We start from the raw sequence: 15,644 nt of genomic DNA, 5'->3' as shown, positions 1-15,644 counted from the left end.
CAGGGTGGAGTGTAATGGCGTGATCTCGGCTCACCGCAACCTCCGCCTCCCGGGATCAAGCGATTCTCCTGCCTCAGCCTCCTGAGTAGCCGGGATTACAGGCATGCACCACCACGCCCAGCTAATTTTGTATTTTTAGTAGAGACAGAGTTTCTCCACATTGGTTAGGCTGGTCTCGAACTCCCGACCTCAGGTGATCTGCCCGCCTTGGCCTCCCAAAGTGCTGGGATTACAGGCATGAGCCACTGCACCCAGCCACTTGGCTAATTTTTAAATTTTTGTAGAGACAGGGTCTCACTTTGTTGCCTAGGCTGGTCTCGAACTCCTGGGCTCAAGTGATCCTCCCACCTCAGCCTCCTAAAGTGTTGGGATTACAGGCATGAGCTGCCGTGCCCGGCTCTAGGATGCTCATTTAATAGCAAAGAGCAATAATGCCTTTCCTCCCTCCGTACTTTGCTTCCTGCAGTCCTGTCTTCTACATTAGGAGAACCTCCACCCCATCTTTGATTTCTGCATATTCAAATCCCAATTACTCCTCAAAGCCCCAAACCAATGCAAACTCTTTCTTCTTCATGACTCCCCTATCTCAGAGCAGAAGGAATGCCAGCCTCCTCTGCGCTAAGCACTGGAATCTGCAATCCCAAAATCCCATTACACCCTGACAACCACCCAGCAAAGGACATTTTCCTGCCATTTTTCATCAATTATAAGATGGCCCCCACCCCTTGTTTTTTACATTGAATAGTTGTTGACATCTGGATGGTATCTTTATCATTAAGATTAGCAGCATTTTTTCTTTCTTAATGCTATATTAAATAAGGGCACATCTCATAATCAATATTATCTTAGATTAGCTGAAATATGATATATGGTATTCCTATTCTGCAAATGAAAGTAACTTGTCCTAAGTCACATATGGCCTGCTAACAAGTGGCAAGGCCAAAGCCCTGTTCTAAAGACAGATCTGCTTGACTATAAAGACTGTGGCTCTTCACTGCCCCACTGCCCACCTCTGACAACCCACAGCTCTCTCTTCTAATGACACTTAGCACTTACTATTTTATTTTACAGTTAGTTGTGCTTCTGATCTCTCGTCCCAGTCCTGCCCACTTAAGACTGTGGACTTCTTAAAAAATGATGGAATTTGCTAATCCTAGGATAAAATAATGTGTGTAAATCAGGACTGGTGTAGTGGCTCACGCCTGTAATCCCAACACTTTGGGAGGTCGAGGCAGGAAGATTGCTTCAGCCCAGGAGTTTGAGACCAGCCTGGGCAAAATAGTGAGACCTTATCTCTACTTTTTTTTTTTTTTTTTGCGACGGAGTCTTGCTCTGTCGCCCAAGCTGGAATGCAGTGGCACGATCTTGGCTCACTGCAACCTCCGCCTCCTGGGTTCAAGCAATTTTCCTGCCTCAGCCTCCTGAGTAGCTGGGATTATAGGTGTGCACCACCTTGTCCGGCTAATTTTTTTGTATTTTGAGCAGAGACGGGGTTTCGCCATGTTGGCCAGGCTGGTCTCGAACTCCCGACCTCAAGTGATCCACCCACCTTGGCCTTCCAAAATGCTGGGATTACAGGCGTGAGCCACTGTGCCCAGCCACTTTTTTTCTTTTTTAATAGAAAAATAAAACAAAAAAATGTGTAAATCACACAACAAAGCACCTAGGACAGAAGCACTTAATACAACTGTGTCTGCCAGACAGAAAAAGCGTTGCCTGTAAAGAAAGGTGTGCATCTATACACATGCAATGTCCCTGTGAATTTCCTTCTTTAGTTCGCTACCTCATTTGTAGACAGGAGCAATGCCAGGCCTGCCTCCCTCACAGGGTTGTGGTATGGTTTCACATCAATTAAGAGAGGATAGACAATTATTACAGTTCCTGAAAGGACTCCCCTATCTCTATTCTTGCTCCCCACAGTCCATTTTCCACACAACAGCCACAGTGATCTTTTAAAATTGCAAACCAGATCATAACACTTTCTGGCTTAAAACTCTACAATGTCTTTGTATTGCACCTAAAAATAAAGGCCAACTTCTCTATCACGGCCAATAAGGCCCTGCATGATCTGAAACTGGCTGGTTCTCTGATCTCATCCCTCTAGCCTCCTTTTTCTTCAAGACATCTGACTCTGTATGTGGTAGTTTAATGTATGAATGAGTCTCCCCACCATCCTCTACCCGCAAGCTCTCCATTTCTCCCTTCTCAGTGTAACTTGGTGGCTCAATCTGCCACAGGGCCCATGCACTTAAAGTGCACTTCCCCCAGAACTTCACACAATCATTCAAGTCGGTTTCAATATCCTGCACTTTTCCTAGGCCCCTATCTAAAACAGCTCCTTCTCAATCCTAGTCACAATGTAGTATTGTAACTAGGACCGTACTATTACATCATCTTCATAGCTCTTTTCATCCTTTGAAAAATAATTTATTTTTTAATTTTTTATTGACGAGGTCATGCCCTGTCGGCCATGCTGGGTGCAGTGCTGCCATAATAGCTCACTGAAGCCTCGAATTCCTGGGCTCAAGTGATTCTCCCGCCTCAGTCTCCCGCGTAGCTGGGACCACAGACACGCGCTACCACGCCCGGCTAATATTTCATTTTTTTTGTAGAGATGGGGTCTGGCTGTGTTGCCCAGGCAGGTCTCGAACTCCCGGCTTCAAGCGATTCTCCCGCCTCGGCCTCCCAAAGTGCTGGGATTACAGGCCTAATCCACCGGGGTGCGACCCCGCCGAAATTATTTTTATTTATTGTCATCTGTTTCACCCACTAGACTGTAACCTCCACTAAGGCCCCTGTCTGTCACGATCTCTGCTAAAATCCAGAAAATAATGCCTGTACACAGGAGGCGATCCAAAACTATTTACTGAATGAATGACTGAATGCCTTGGCTACTCCTCTAAAGACCAAACGGATTCTATCCAGCCCAAAAGACACATTCCATCTGGCCAGTCGTAGCCAGACCGAGACCGCCGAGCCCTGGAGTCGAAGTCCCGCCCTGCAGGGTCCTCACCGTCTGAAACCATGGCTGTCCCAGCACCTCAGCGCAGAGCAAGTGGTGGTCAGGGGAGCGTCTCAAATCCTGCGCAGCCCAACGTCCGGCGCCGCCAAGTGACGCACAAGGTGCTTTGACTCGTGCCAGCCCCCTAATCTGCGGAAGTGGAGTGCGGGGGTGCGCCGGAAGAGGGGTACCGAAGTGCGCCGGAAGTGGGGTGCGGAGGTGTGCAGCGCGCTGTCAGACTGGCTCGCAGGCGGCGCGGCCGGCGGACCCGTTCGAGACAGCGCGGGCGGCTCGGGTCCCCTGGGGCTCCGCAGCAGGAGGACGCCATGGACGACAAGGGTAAATCAAGACAGGCCAGGGCTGCTAGGCTACAGCAGCGCCATTCAGGGGTCCCCCCAACCTCTCACATCCAGGCTGAGCTCCCGAAGAGATTTCTTTTGAATTTCAGGCTGCTCCGCTGGTTGTGTTTCCAGAGTCACAACTAAATCCCTCGCGCTGCTCTTGTTTTCAGGGATGCGCCCTGGCAGTATCTGCAGGCATCCCTCCCACACATACGCTCCTTCCCAGTGCCAGTCTCCTTCCTGCCTTGTTGGATCTGTCATTAAAATTAGAATGAATAAGGCATATTTGATGTGCTCATCTAGTATGGTTATTAAGTGAAAAACAAGGGCAAACTAATACACTTTTCATGTAAAGAAATAAAGGGGAGTGGGTGGAACTCCATGTATAATATTTGTAACATATATGTGTATGTGAATAGACATGTATTAGCATAGACTGTCTGGAGGGGTGCAGGAGAAATTGGCAAGATGGTTGACTCTGGGATCCTCTCAGATTTTAGGACCAAAGATGCTGAAGAGAGAAAGACTTTTCATCATCATTTACTCAGGCTTAATTTTTAGGCCTTGCACACCAGTAGCTTTTTCAAAATAAAAAGCTCTTGCAAACAGCAAAGTGGTATTTTCTCTATTCCCATCAACATTTATTGCATCCCTGAAACCAAATACCCTAAAAAGAAAGTATTTTTTAAATTGTTTGCTTCTTAAAGTCAACAGTCATTAACAAGCTCTCTTGCCTTATAAGCTGCTAAATGAATGAGATGAATCACTTTTTTCCCTTTTTCCAGAGTTAATTGAATACTTTAAGTCTCAGATGAAAGAAGATCCTGACATGGCCTCAGCAGTGGCTGCCATCCGGACGTTGCTGGAGTTCTTGAAGAGAGATAAAGGTATATAGAGAGTCATCTGTTAACACTCTGGGACTTAGGAAAGTCTTTTTTTTTTTTTTTTTTTTTTTTAAAGAGACAGAGCCTCACTCTGTCGCCCAGGCTGGAGTGCAGTGGCGAAATCTTGGCTCACTGCAACCTCCGCCTCCTGGGTTCAAGCAATTCTCCTGCCTTGGCCTCCTGAGTAGCTGGGATTATAGGTGTGCACCACCTTGTCCGGCTAATTTTTTTGTATTTTAGAGACAGGGTTTCACCATGTTACCCAGGCTGGTCTCGAACTCCTGAGCTTAGGCAATCTGCCCGCCTTGGCCTCCCAAAGTGCTAGGATTACAGGCGTGAGCCACTGTGCCCGGCCTTTTGTTTTTTTTGAGACAGAGTTTTGCTCTTGTCTCCCAGGCTGGAGTGCAATGGCACAATCTCGGCTCACTGCAACCTCTGCCTCTCAAGTTCAAGCGATTCTCCTGCCTCAGCCTTCTGAGTAGCTGGGATTACAGGCATGCACCACCACGCCTGGCAAAAATTTTTTTTTTTTTGAGACGGAGTCTCGCTCTGTCACCCAGGCTGGAGTACAGTGGTGCCATCTTGGCTCACTGCAGGCTCCGCTTCCCAGGTTCATGCCATTCTCCTGCCTCAGCCTCCAGGTAGCTGGGACTACAGGCGCCCGCCACCATGCCTAGCTAATTTTTTGTATTTTTAGTAGAGACGGGGTTTCACTTTGTTAGCCAGAATGGTCTCGATCTCCTGACCTCGTGATCCGCCCATGTCGGCCTCCCAAAGTGCTGGGATTACAGGCGTGAGCCACCAGGCCCGGCCAAATTTTTTTATTTTTAGTAGAGACAGGGTTTCACCATGTTGGCCACAGTGGTCTTAAACTCCTAGCCTCAGGTGATCCGTCCGCCTCGCCCTCCCAAAGTGCTGAGATTACAGGCGTGAGCCACCATGTTCGACCAGGAAAGTCTTCTAATGACTCTTAGAAATGTAGAAAGTGAGAGATGCATGTTTGCCTGCATGAAGTAGTAATACAGCTCCAAGCTCAGCTTCTGCCTTCATTTCAGACCTTTCAATCTGGAGAGAGCTCTTAATTGTCATGAAAAGGATCCCTTTCATAAGTGAAACATACTTTGAATCGAGAGTGACTATGTTATATTGTGTTACCCATGATGCGTAAATTTCAGTAGCAGTTCAGCTTTATAAGTGTTTATTAGGCCTCCACCTTGTGCCAGATTCTGTACAGATGCTACAGGGAATATTCCAGAATAAATTCTGGTATTAGTATTATTTATTGTGATCCCCTAATTCAGCACCCTAAATGTAAGCATCTGGGTATAGCATGAAATCTTGTATAAGCAAAATAATAATGCAGCCTTTAATCTGAAGGGCTGGCCTAGAGACACATGTCTTTAAGGCAACCTCCAGTGTCTTCCCATTGTTCTTAAAATAACATCCAAACAACCTTAGCCTCACCCATACCACCTTGCAGACCTCATCTGCCGCTGCTACTTAATGTCTTTGCATGCCTCAGCCTCCCAAAGTGCTGAGATTACAGGCGTGAGCCACCATGCCCAGCCACCCAGCTTTATTTCTATGTGTGCTTGTTTACTATCCGCTTCCTCTATTACAATCAAAACTCCATCAGAGCAGAACCCTACCTGTCTTGTTCACTGATGTATCCCTAGCATCTAGAACAGTGCCTGGTATATAGTATGTACCTAGTAAATATTCACTGAATGAATGAATGAATTGAAGATACAGGTCGGGGCTGTGGCCCTAATGTGAACATCACGTTCCTTGTTGGATCATTCCAGGGGAGACAATCCAGGGTCTGAGGGCGAATCTCACCAGTGCCATAGAAACCCTGTGTGGTGTGGACTCCTCTGTGGCAGTGTCCTCTGGCGGGGAGCTCTTCCTCCGCTTCATCAGTCTTGCCTCCCTGGAATACTCCGTAAGTGCCTGTTCTCCCTGGGGTTACCTTTCTACTTCTCTGTTTAGTGACAAACATTCTCAGCATTAACTGGATCTTCCCTGTCCCCTCAGTTTGCTCTTTTCTTCCTAGGATTACTCCAAATGTAAAAAGATCATGATTGAGCGGGGAGAACTTTTTCTCAGGAGAATATCACTGTCAAGAAACAAAATTGCAGATCTGTGCCATACTTTCATCAAAGATGGAGCGGTGAGTGGATAATCATCATGGTGGTAAGGAGGAGCAAGGGTTTCGAGTCCGACTGCCTGGGGTAAAATCCAGGCTCTGCCACTCACTTGCTGTGGAGACTTGAACAAGTAACTTAACCTGTCTGTGCAGCTTTCTCATCTGTTAAATAAGAATGACAATAGTACCTACCTCCTTGGGTTGTTGTGAGGATTAAATGAGGCAAGACATGTAAGGGGCAAGGGGTGTGAGGGCTTGGTATTGTGCCTGGCACTTAGTAAGTGCTGCATGAATGTAGGTCTTGTTATTAGAGACGGTTGTCATTGTAAACAGGCAGAGAGGGACAGTGGGACAGCACGTGTGATTCTTGATTTATTTTATTTATTTATTTATTTATTTTGAGACGGAGTCTTGCTCTGTCACCCAGGCTGGAGTGCAGTGGCGCGATCTCAGCTCACTGCAAGCTCCGCCTCCTGGGTTCACACCATTCTCCTGCCTCAGCCTCCCGAGTAGCTGGGACTACAGGTGCCCACCACCAAGCCCAGCTAATTTTTTTTATTTTTAGTAGAGACGGGGTTTCACTGTGTTAGCCAGGATGGTCTCGATCTCCTGACCTCGTGATCCACCCGCTTCGGCCTCCCAGAGTGCTGGGATTACAGGCGTGAGCCACCGCACCTGGCCCTGATTCTTGATTTAATACAGTGTTTTACTAAAGAAGTATTTTTATGATTGTATGTGTAGTAAATCTGAATTAACAGAACAGCTCTTGTCACTGGTTAACACTGAGGACTTTCTTAGTGAAGGTTAGCAATAGAGGGAAATTGAGGGAAATTTTCTTTTTAACTTCATTTTAGATGCTATTATTACAGAGATGTAAAGCCACGCAGTGTTTATAAGTGAGGAAAGACAGGAGGTGCAAGCTGAACCATCTTCCAGTAAAGGTGTAATGAAACTATCATAATGCCCCTCCCACCAGCATACGTCCTTTTGCCACCTAGGCCTCCCCTGATCATAAAATCATTTACTTGCATTTTGACTCTTAAATCTTGTCCTCCATTTTATTAGCCCCTTCCCAACCTTTGAAGTATGTTATTAAATAAATGGCATAATAGATGTGAGTGAAACTTGTAGAAAAGCCAGTTGCAAACGAAGCCTTTTTTGGGCAAGTGGAGGCAAGGTTGTGACTTCCTCTCGCTGGGGCCTTCTCCTTCCACAGACCTGCTGTGCCGTCAGTATTGTGCGGGTTTCGTTTGCTCTAGTGTAGTGTGGTATGTATGTACTTTACCTGCAGTCACCTACTCAGGACTGATTTAGACAAAATTTATAGCAGAGCTGCTCATATTTGCACATGCAGAGGAGTCAGCTGGGGTCTTATTAAATGCAGATTGGGATTCAGTGGGTTTGGGCTAGGGTCCACGAACCCTCCCTTCCTAACGGGTTCTCAGGTGAGACCCAGAAAGGAGCTAGAGAGCCGGTTCTGCCCCCTTGTCTTATTCTGTCTTCTGCACTCTTCCATAGAAAAGAGGTTATGGAGGCTGGGCATGGTAGCTCATGCCTGTAATCCCAGCACTTTGGAAAGCCAAGACATGCAGATTGCTTGAGTCCAGGAGTTCAAGACCAGCCCGGGCAACATGGCAAAACTTCATCTCTACTAAAAATACAAAAAGTTAGCCAGGCATGGTGGCACACTCCTGTGGTCCCAGCTACTTGGGAGGCTCAGGTGGGAGAATCACCTGAACCCAGGAAGTTGAGGCTGCAGTGAGCTGAGATCATACCACTGCACTTCAGCCTGGGCAACTGGAGTGAGATCCTCTCTCACCAAAAAAAAAAAAAAAAAAGAGGTTATGGGCCTACTGTGGTGGCTTATGTGTGTAATCCTAGCCGGAGGTTCCCTTGAGGCCAGGAATTCAACACTAGCCTGAGCAACATAGGGAGAGAGGCCCTGTCTCTACAAAAAATGAAATAAATTAGCTAGTCACAGTGGCGCACATCTGTAGTCCCAGCTACTGGGGTGGCTGAGGTGGGAGGATCGTTTGAGCCCAGGATGTCGAGGCTACAGTGAGCCATGAACACTGCACTGCACTCCAGCCTAGGTATCAGAGCAAGACCTTGGCTCAAGAAAGAAAAGAAAACAGATTATGTCTAAGTGTCTACACATTGCATCCATGCCACAGATAGGTTGTGATTACCCCAAACGGTGTTTATAAATTCAAAAAAATTAGTTAGCCATCATTTCAAAATTGGATTTTTGAAACGTCACCTGGTCTGGCAGTCGTGGGGCCACATGACGACAGCTGGGGCTGAGGAGTCCTGGCCCTCCTTAGCCTTTTCTTTTTGAGACAGAGTCTCACTCTGTTGCGCAGACTAGAGTGCACTGGCATGATTATGGCTCACTGCAGCCTCAACCTCCCCGGCTCAAGTGATCCTCCCACCTCAGCCTCCCAAGTAGCTGGGACTATAGGCACATGCCACTGCATCCAGCTAATTTTTTTTATTGTTATTTTTTGTAGAGATGGGGTCTTGCCAAGTTGCCCAGACTGGTTTTGAACTCCTGGGCTCAGGCAGTCCTCTCACCTTGGCCTCCCAAAATGCTGGGATTACAGGCGTGAGCCACCACACCCAGCCTTCTGTAGCCTTTTCGCTTTGCTGCTGGCCCCACCCAACCTGCTGCAGTGACTTCTGCTACCTACCTGGTTCCTGTAGGCCTGAGTGTGCAAACCATGTCTTAGAAATAGGGAAACCAACCCAAGGGAACCTCATGGAGCCTTCAGCTATCCAGGCTTTTGTATCCTTTGGGTAACACTGTGTGGGAGTTCCATTTCTGCACCTGCTACGGAATGTGAGACCTGGCAGAAACTTTTTTAGCTTGCACATGGGATGGAAACTGTACCATCAGGTCTCCTTTCTGGTTGTGGTTGATTTGTGAGAAAGTGTACAGAGATTCTTAGGGTGTCGGGAACACGTGCCGCAGTGCAGAGGGTGTGAGTGAGCAGCAAGGAGCCTGCCCTTTTGACGAAGCTTTCTCGGTCCACAGACAATATTGACTCACGCCTACTCCAGAGTGGTCCTGAGAGTCCTGGAAGCAGCTGTGGCGGCCAAGAAGCGATTTAGTGTGTACGTCACAGAGTCACAGCCTGATTTGTCAGGGCAAGTACCTTTCTGTTCAGTTATGTGCCCAGCCATAATTTCACAGGGCAAACTGCGGATTACAGTCCAACAGGATCAGAACCAGAATGTGCCCCCAGCTTGCCAGCAGTCAGCACTGCCTTTCATTGTGCCTTTTCCTGCCTTTGGAAGAAAAATCACTGAATTTGCAGCAGGCCGCAGTATATGATCTAGGGGTTTCACTTAAGTAGTTAACTCCGTGGAAGAGCAGAGATTGTATTGATGAAGATTTTTATCAAGGAATAGGTAACTTATATCTCCCTCTCTTTAGACGATAATCAAAGCAAAACTTCCTCTTTTTCCTGAATTTACATCTCTTACCCAGAGTCTAAGAGTATAGTTTTCCAAAAATACTTCTTTCTAAAGAACTCAAATTCTTGTTTCCTTAGTCCAAAGTATTGGGATCTGCCCCTTAACCCATTAGTATTAATGTGAGTTTCAAGCAAACATCCACTGTCCACATTAGGTGACATACATCACTGTGGTACTGTGTTGTACTTTCTCTAACGTTCTCAAAATGTCATCTTCAGTAAGAAAATGGCCAAAGCCCTCTGCCACCTCAACGTCCCTGTCACTGTGGTGCTAGATGCTGCTGTCGGGTGAGTGCCCATCTTCCCCAGCCATAATCACCTCCCCCACCCCACGCTGGCTTACAGCAGGTTTTCAGATTGAAAGTTTGAGTCCCATTCATAAAGCCACACCAGGTAGCGTCCTACTTCTTAATTAATAGCTGCCCTAAACCAGCAAGCTTGTTATGAGGTTGTGATAGCATACAAAGAAGACAGAGCTGTAGGATGTTGGGGAGAGTGGGAGTTGTGTCTATAGCTTTATGGCTGTAAGTGTTGAGTTTTTTTTTGTTGTTGTTGTTGTTTTTGTTTGTTTGTTTTTTGTTTTTTTGAGACGGAGTCTTGCCCTGTTGCCCAGGCTGGAGTGCAATGGCGTGATCTTGGTTCACTGCAATCTCCACCTCCCAGGTTCAAGCGATTCTCCTGCCTCAGCCTCCCAAGTAGCTGGGATTACCGGCGCATGCCACCATGCCACGTTAATTCTTTTATATTTTTAGTAGAGATGGGGTTTCACCATGTTGGCCAGGCTGGTCTCGAACTCCTGAACTCAGGTGATCTGCCCGCCTTGGCCTCCCAAAGTGCTGGGATTACAGGCGTGAGCCACCACGCCCAGCCAGTGCGAATGCATTTTAAGAGCAAAGTACAAAGGTCAGTTGGGATCAGCAGGGGGTAATCAGGGCTCTGTATTTCTGTGAAGACCTGGCTGTCCTCAGTGGCATACTAGGATGCTTTGTCTCACCTAGAAGATGCAGCTTGTGTCGCAAAGCCAAGTCACATGTTCCTGGGATTGTCAGTGTATTTCACAAGAGAAAACAAGAGTAGTGATCTCCTGGAATGAAAACAAGATAGATGATTAAGGAAATTAGGAATGTGTTCAAAAGTAAGGATTTTGAGGAATTCTACTAATTGCTCATTTTAAAGACTTAATTGGCCTTCATCCTACCAGAAAGATTCTTAAGGTTGGGCACAGTGGCTCATACCTGAGGCAGGTGGATCGCTAGAGTTCAGGAGTTGGAGACCAGCCTGGGCAATATGGCGAAACCCCATCTCTAGGGCATGGTGGCATATGCTGTGGTCCCAGCTACCTGGGAGGCTGAAATGGGAGGATCGCTTGAGCCTAAGAGGTAGAGGTTTGGGCTGAGATCATGCCACTGCACTCTAGCCTGGGCAGCAGAGTGAGATCTGGTCTCAAAAAAAAAAAAAGAAAGATTTTTAAAACTGCATAACACTTTTGTCCAACTTCAGATCTCATCAGATTTTAAAATTTTGTTTGGTTTGTGCTGAAGTAGAACAGAAAGTAGAGGATACCACACTTGGAAGGAAGACTGCTGTGTCAGGACATTCTTGCTTCACTTACACACATATGTACGTGTGCATGCGCCGGGCAGCAGTGTGAAGTGTATGTCTCATTGTAGGGTCATGACCAGAAAACACCCCTGGTAACAATGCCAGGGGTCTGTCGCGTGTTAAGTGCGCTTTAAAAAAAACAGGTAGTTATGGGAGGAACTTACCTTGATAGAAATGGAATATTGATCTTTGCAGATGATGATGCTACTCATTAGAGCCAAGAAAATAAAGCATGAAAAGCTTTTTTTCCCCTTAGCTACATCATGGAGAAAGCAGATCTTGTTATAGTTGGTGCTGAAGGAGTTGTTGAAAACGGAGGAATTATTAACAAGGTAAGAGCATCAGTTCTCCCCAGTTCCCTGCTCAAGACTTGGAGGTGTCTTGCTGACCTAGGACACCACAGCACTGTTGTTGATTATGGTTCCTTCTAATCCTGCTTCACTTCAGGACTTCATCATGGTATTGAGTTGTTGCCCATTTCCCGTAAGTCATAGCAATGGGCAGTCCAGTTTCGGTCAAATCTTTCTTTTTAGATTGATCTACATAAATGAAGACAATGTAATTTGGTCAGGTGTGATGCCTTATACCTGTAATTCTAGCAATTTGAGAGGCCAGGGTGGGAGGATCACTTGAGGCCTTGAGTTCAAGACCAGCCTGGGCAACATAGTGAAACCCTGTCTCTACAAAAAATTAGAAAAATTAGCTGGGCGTGGTGGTGCTTGCCTGTAGTTCCAGCTGCCCAAGAAGCTGAGGCAGGAGTATCACGTGAGCCCAGGAATTTGAGGTTGCAGTAAGTTATGATCACACTACTGCATTCCAGCCTGGGCGATGGTGAGACCCTGTCTCAGTAAAAAAAAAAAAGTGTAATTTATATTTATACAAAATTGGCTTGAATTGGAATTGGGGTTTGTCTGGTTTTTGCTTCATGTGTATATGTATGTTTTATTTATGTATGCATATATATATACACACATAAAAATATATATACACAAATATTTATTTTTAAAATATTATTTATATATTTACATATAAAGTATGTATGTATAAAATATGTGTATTTATATATAAATATTATATATTTTTTAAAATAGAGACACATTCACTCTGTTGCCCAGGCTGTAGTGTAGTACAGTGATCATAGCTTACTGCAGTCTTGAACTCCTAGCCTGAAGCAATCTTTCCACTTCCCAAAGTGCTAGGATTACAGGCATGAGCCACTGTGGCCGGCCTGTCATTTGTTTTCATTTTGATTGAGCACATTTGACCTCAATTTATTACAATTTCTCTCTCCATTATTTAATTTAGAAAAGCTTCATGAAAGCTTTTTTTAGTTAAAATATATGTAACATAAGGCCGGGCGTAGTAGCTCACGCCTGTAATCCCAGCACTTTGGGAGGCTGAGGCAGGTAGATCATCTGAGGTCAGGAGTTCGAGACCAGCCTGGCCAACATGGTGAAACCCCATATCTACTAAAAATACAAAAAATTAGCTGGGCATGGTGGCGGGTGCCTGTAATCCCAGCTACTTGGCAGGCTGACGCAGGAGAATCGCTTGAACCTGGGAGGCGGAGGTCTGCAGGCAGAGTGTTGAGTCACATGGTAACTATATATTTAACTTTCAGAAACTAATGATTTTCCACAGCAGCTGCACTACTTTACATTCCCACTAGCAAAGCACAAAGGTTCCAATTTCTCTACATCCTTGCCAACACTTGTTTTTTTAAATTTTTTTATTTTTTGAGATGGAGTTTCACTCTTGCTGTCCAGGCTGGAGTGCAATGGCACAATCTTGGCTCACTGCAACCTCCAGTGCCCAGGTTCAAGCGAGTCTCCTGCTTCAGCCTCCCTAGTAGCTGGGATTACAGGCACCCCCCCATCCCACCACGCCCAGCTAATTTTTTGTATTTTTAGTAGAGATGGGGTTTCCCTATATTGGCTAGCTGGTCTCAAACTCCTGACCTCAGGTGATCCACCCACCTCGGCCTCCCAAAGTGCTGGGATTACAGGCGTGAGCCACCACATCCAGCCTCTAGTGGCTATTTCTATATCCTTTGAGAAACATTTATTTTTTTGATTCCAAAGTCAGAATTAGATATATCTAATATATGTATTAGATATATGTATATCTATAATATATGTATTAGATATATGTATATCTATATTATATACATAACTTTCTATTGCTGTTTTTTAATTGTTCCTTTATTGTAATTGAGACGAGGTCTCACCATGTTGCCCAGGCTGGTCCCAAACTCATGGGTTCAGGTGATCCACCCACCTCGGCCTCCCAAAATGCTGGAATACAGGCATGCACCACTGTGCCCGGCCCGCTTTTCTGTGGCTTCTACTTCAGATGCACTCCAGAGCTCATCCATTCCATTTTCTGCCTTCCCAGATTGGAACCAACCAGATGGCTGTGTGTGCCAAAGCACAGAACAAACCTTTCTATGTGGTTGCAGAAAGTTTCAAGTTTGTCCGGCTCTTTCCACTAAACCAGCAAGACGTCCCAGATAAGTTTAAGGCAAGAGTTTTACATATTTGAAGGGGTACTAAAGGCTAAACAGAAACCTTTGGAAATTGTAGTCCTAAGAATGTTCCAGTAATTTTTTCACTTCCTATTGCTACTTTCCCCAACACTTGGAATACAAAGATAAATTGGTGATTGGACTCACACATTTGTCCCTAGAATTTCAGTCTTTCAGTCTCTTTAAGTAGCACCATAGATGGGTGGAGAGGAAGCCCAAAGCTGGTGGGTAAGTCCCAGCTTTGGGCCTAACTGAGCTCAGCTCCCATCACCACAGCTTACAAACTGTGCGAGTTGAGGCAAGTCCTTTCATTTCAACCTCTGAACCGGTTTTCTTGTCTGTAAAATGGCATAGCAGTATCTGACAGGGTCATGAGGATTCTAAGATAATCTTAGCACAGTCCCTGGCACGCTGCAAGCTCTCTATTGTGACTCTCGATCTTCTCTTGAGAGGTCTGGAGAAGTTAATCCAGCATGAGAATGAGGGGACATGGGATTTAAGTTTGTTACACTACAGCTCTCAGCCAGCACACTGCCATGATCTGGCTCATGGCCACAACTCTGCCCTCCTCTCTAGTGTCCTGCATAGCTTAGCTTCTCCCATTTTCAGAGAGCAGTCTCAGGAAGTAGCACACTAATCACTCACGCCAAGGCCCTACCAGGTCAGAGCACTAAATATTCAGTGCCGACTAATGTGTACTTCTCTCCTCAGTATAAGGCAGACACTCTCAAGGTCGCGCAGACTGGACAAGACCTCAAAGAGGAGCATCCGTGGGTCGACTACACTGCCCCTTCCTTAATCACTCTGCTGTTTACAGACCTGGGCGTGCTGACACCCTCAGCAGTCAGCGATGAGCTCATCAAGCTCTATCTGTAACCTGTGAGCCCTTTCCTGCCAAGGTGCAGCTTACGTCGTTGAGGCAGGGTGAGTAGCTGCTTGACACCCCAGTGAGTCAGGCCAAAACTGAGATGTGTTTAATGAAGATTTATGGAGTAAGGACTTAAAATCATACATCTTGGAGAACCTTTCTTACTCATTTCAGTCCTATCTAAAAATGTGTCAGCTATTCTAAATCCCAACTTAAATTGTTCTTATGGTTTCTAGAAACGTTCCTTTTCAGTTTCCAGAAATACAAGTTAGATAATTGGCTACTTAACTGATGAAAGATGAGCCCAAGTCCACCTGTCTTCATCCTCCCCTGCACTCCAGACTGATCTGCCTAAAGCACGCGAGATGCAGGCGAAAAGCAGCCACACCCCTCTGCCACAAACGACCAACAGCTGGTCAGGACGTTACACACGGTGCCTTGTAAGAGGCAAGAAACACTTGCCGAATCTGCGTCTGGCTTCCAGTGGTAAGCACATTCCTCAGCAGGATCAAGCCAAACAGTAAAAACTACCAAGAGAACACGAGGAAGGCAGAAACGACGTTTAGCAACAGTATTCTGCATGGTTCACCGCTTAAGAAAATGCCTTCTGGAATATTTGTAAACTGAAAATCTGTATGTGTAAGAGATGTTTAAATATGTTTGGGTCCTAAACAGCTTTTTAAAATTATACTTGGGAACAAATTCAGCATCTTTTCAAATAAACTCTATGAAAGACGCTGATGTGGTGTTGCATCAATACTGCAAGCTGACCAGGCCATCTAGGGAAAAACACTGTCCAGCT

The 15,644-nt window shown here is 45.9% G+C and overlaps 2 protein-coding genes across 8 annotated transcripts in view; one reads left to right on the top strand and one right to left on the bottom strand.

The window, feature by feature from the left end:
• GTF2H3 (general transcription factor IIH subunit 3) overlaps positions 1–3,161 on the bottom strand; it is a 29,334-nt gene extending 26,173 nt beyond the window's left edge. Inside the window, exon 1 of one of the 4 annotated variants that reach the window (XM_008964485.7) lies at positions 3,014–3,161. In XM_008964485.7, the coding sequence (XP_008962733.1) occupies positions 3,014–3,026 (13 nt within the window). In that variant the 5' untranslated portion in view covers positions 3,027–3,161. The remainder of the gene's footprint in view (positions 1–3,013) is intronic. The other 3 variants (XM_034934766.3, XM_057299558.1, XM_003812094.6) reach the window with 3 other exon arrangements.
• A 45-nt stretch (positions 3,162–3,206) lies between these two features.
• EIF2B1 (eukaryotic translation initiation factor 2B subunit alpha) lies at positions 3,207–15,578 on the top strand. 4 transcript variants are annotated; one of them, XM_008964484.3, is made up of 10 exons: positions 3,207–3,340; positions 4,128–4,229; positions 6,032–6,168; positions 6,280–6,396; positions 9,407–9,519; positions 10,068–10,136; positions 11,707–11,782; positions 13,845–13,970; positions 14,686–14,898; positions 15,184–15,578. In XM_008964484.3, exons 1-9 carry the CDS (start codon positions 3,328–3,330, stop codon positions 14,848–14,850), a joined length of 918 nt encoding a protein of 305 aa, XP_008962732.1. In that variant the 5' UTR covers positions 3,207–3,327; the 3' UTR covers positions 14,851–14,898; positions 15,184–15,578. The 4 variants fall into 4 exon arrangements, with proteins under 4 accessions (XP_008962732.1, XP_008962730.1, XP_008962731.1 ...); XM_008964482.3 differs by having other exon boundaries at positions 15,095–15,578; XM_008964483.3 differs by having other exon boundaries at positions 15,079–15,578.
• Positions 15,579–15,644: the final 66 nt, after the last annotated feature.

This window comes from Pan paniscus, chromosome 10 (genome assembly GCF_029289425.2).
Source record: "Pan paniscus chromosome 10, NHGRI_mPanPan1-v2.0_pri, whole genome shotgun sequence".
In the NCBI taxonomy this organism is placed as follows: Eukaryota; Metazoa; Chordata; class Mammalia; order Primates; family Hominidae; genus Pan; species Pan paniscus.
Note: the sequence above shows the minus strand (reverse complement) of the source record. Positions and strands in the feature narration are given on the sequence as shown.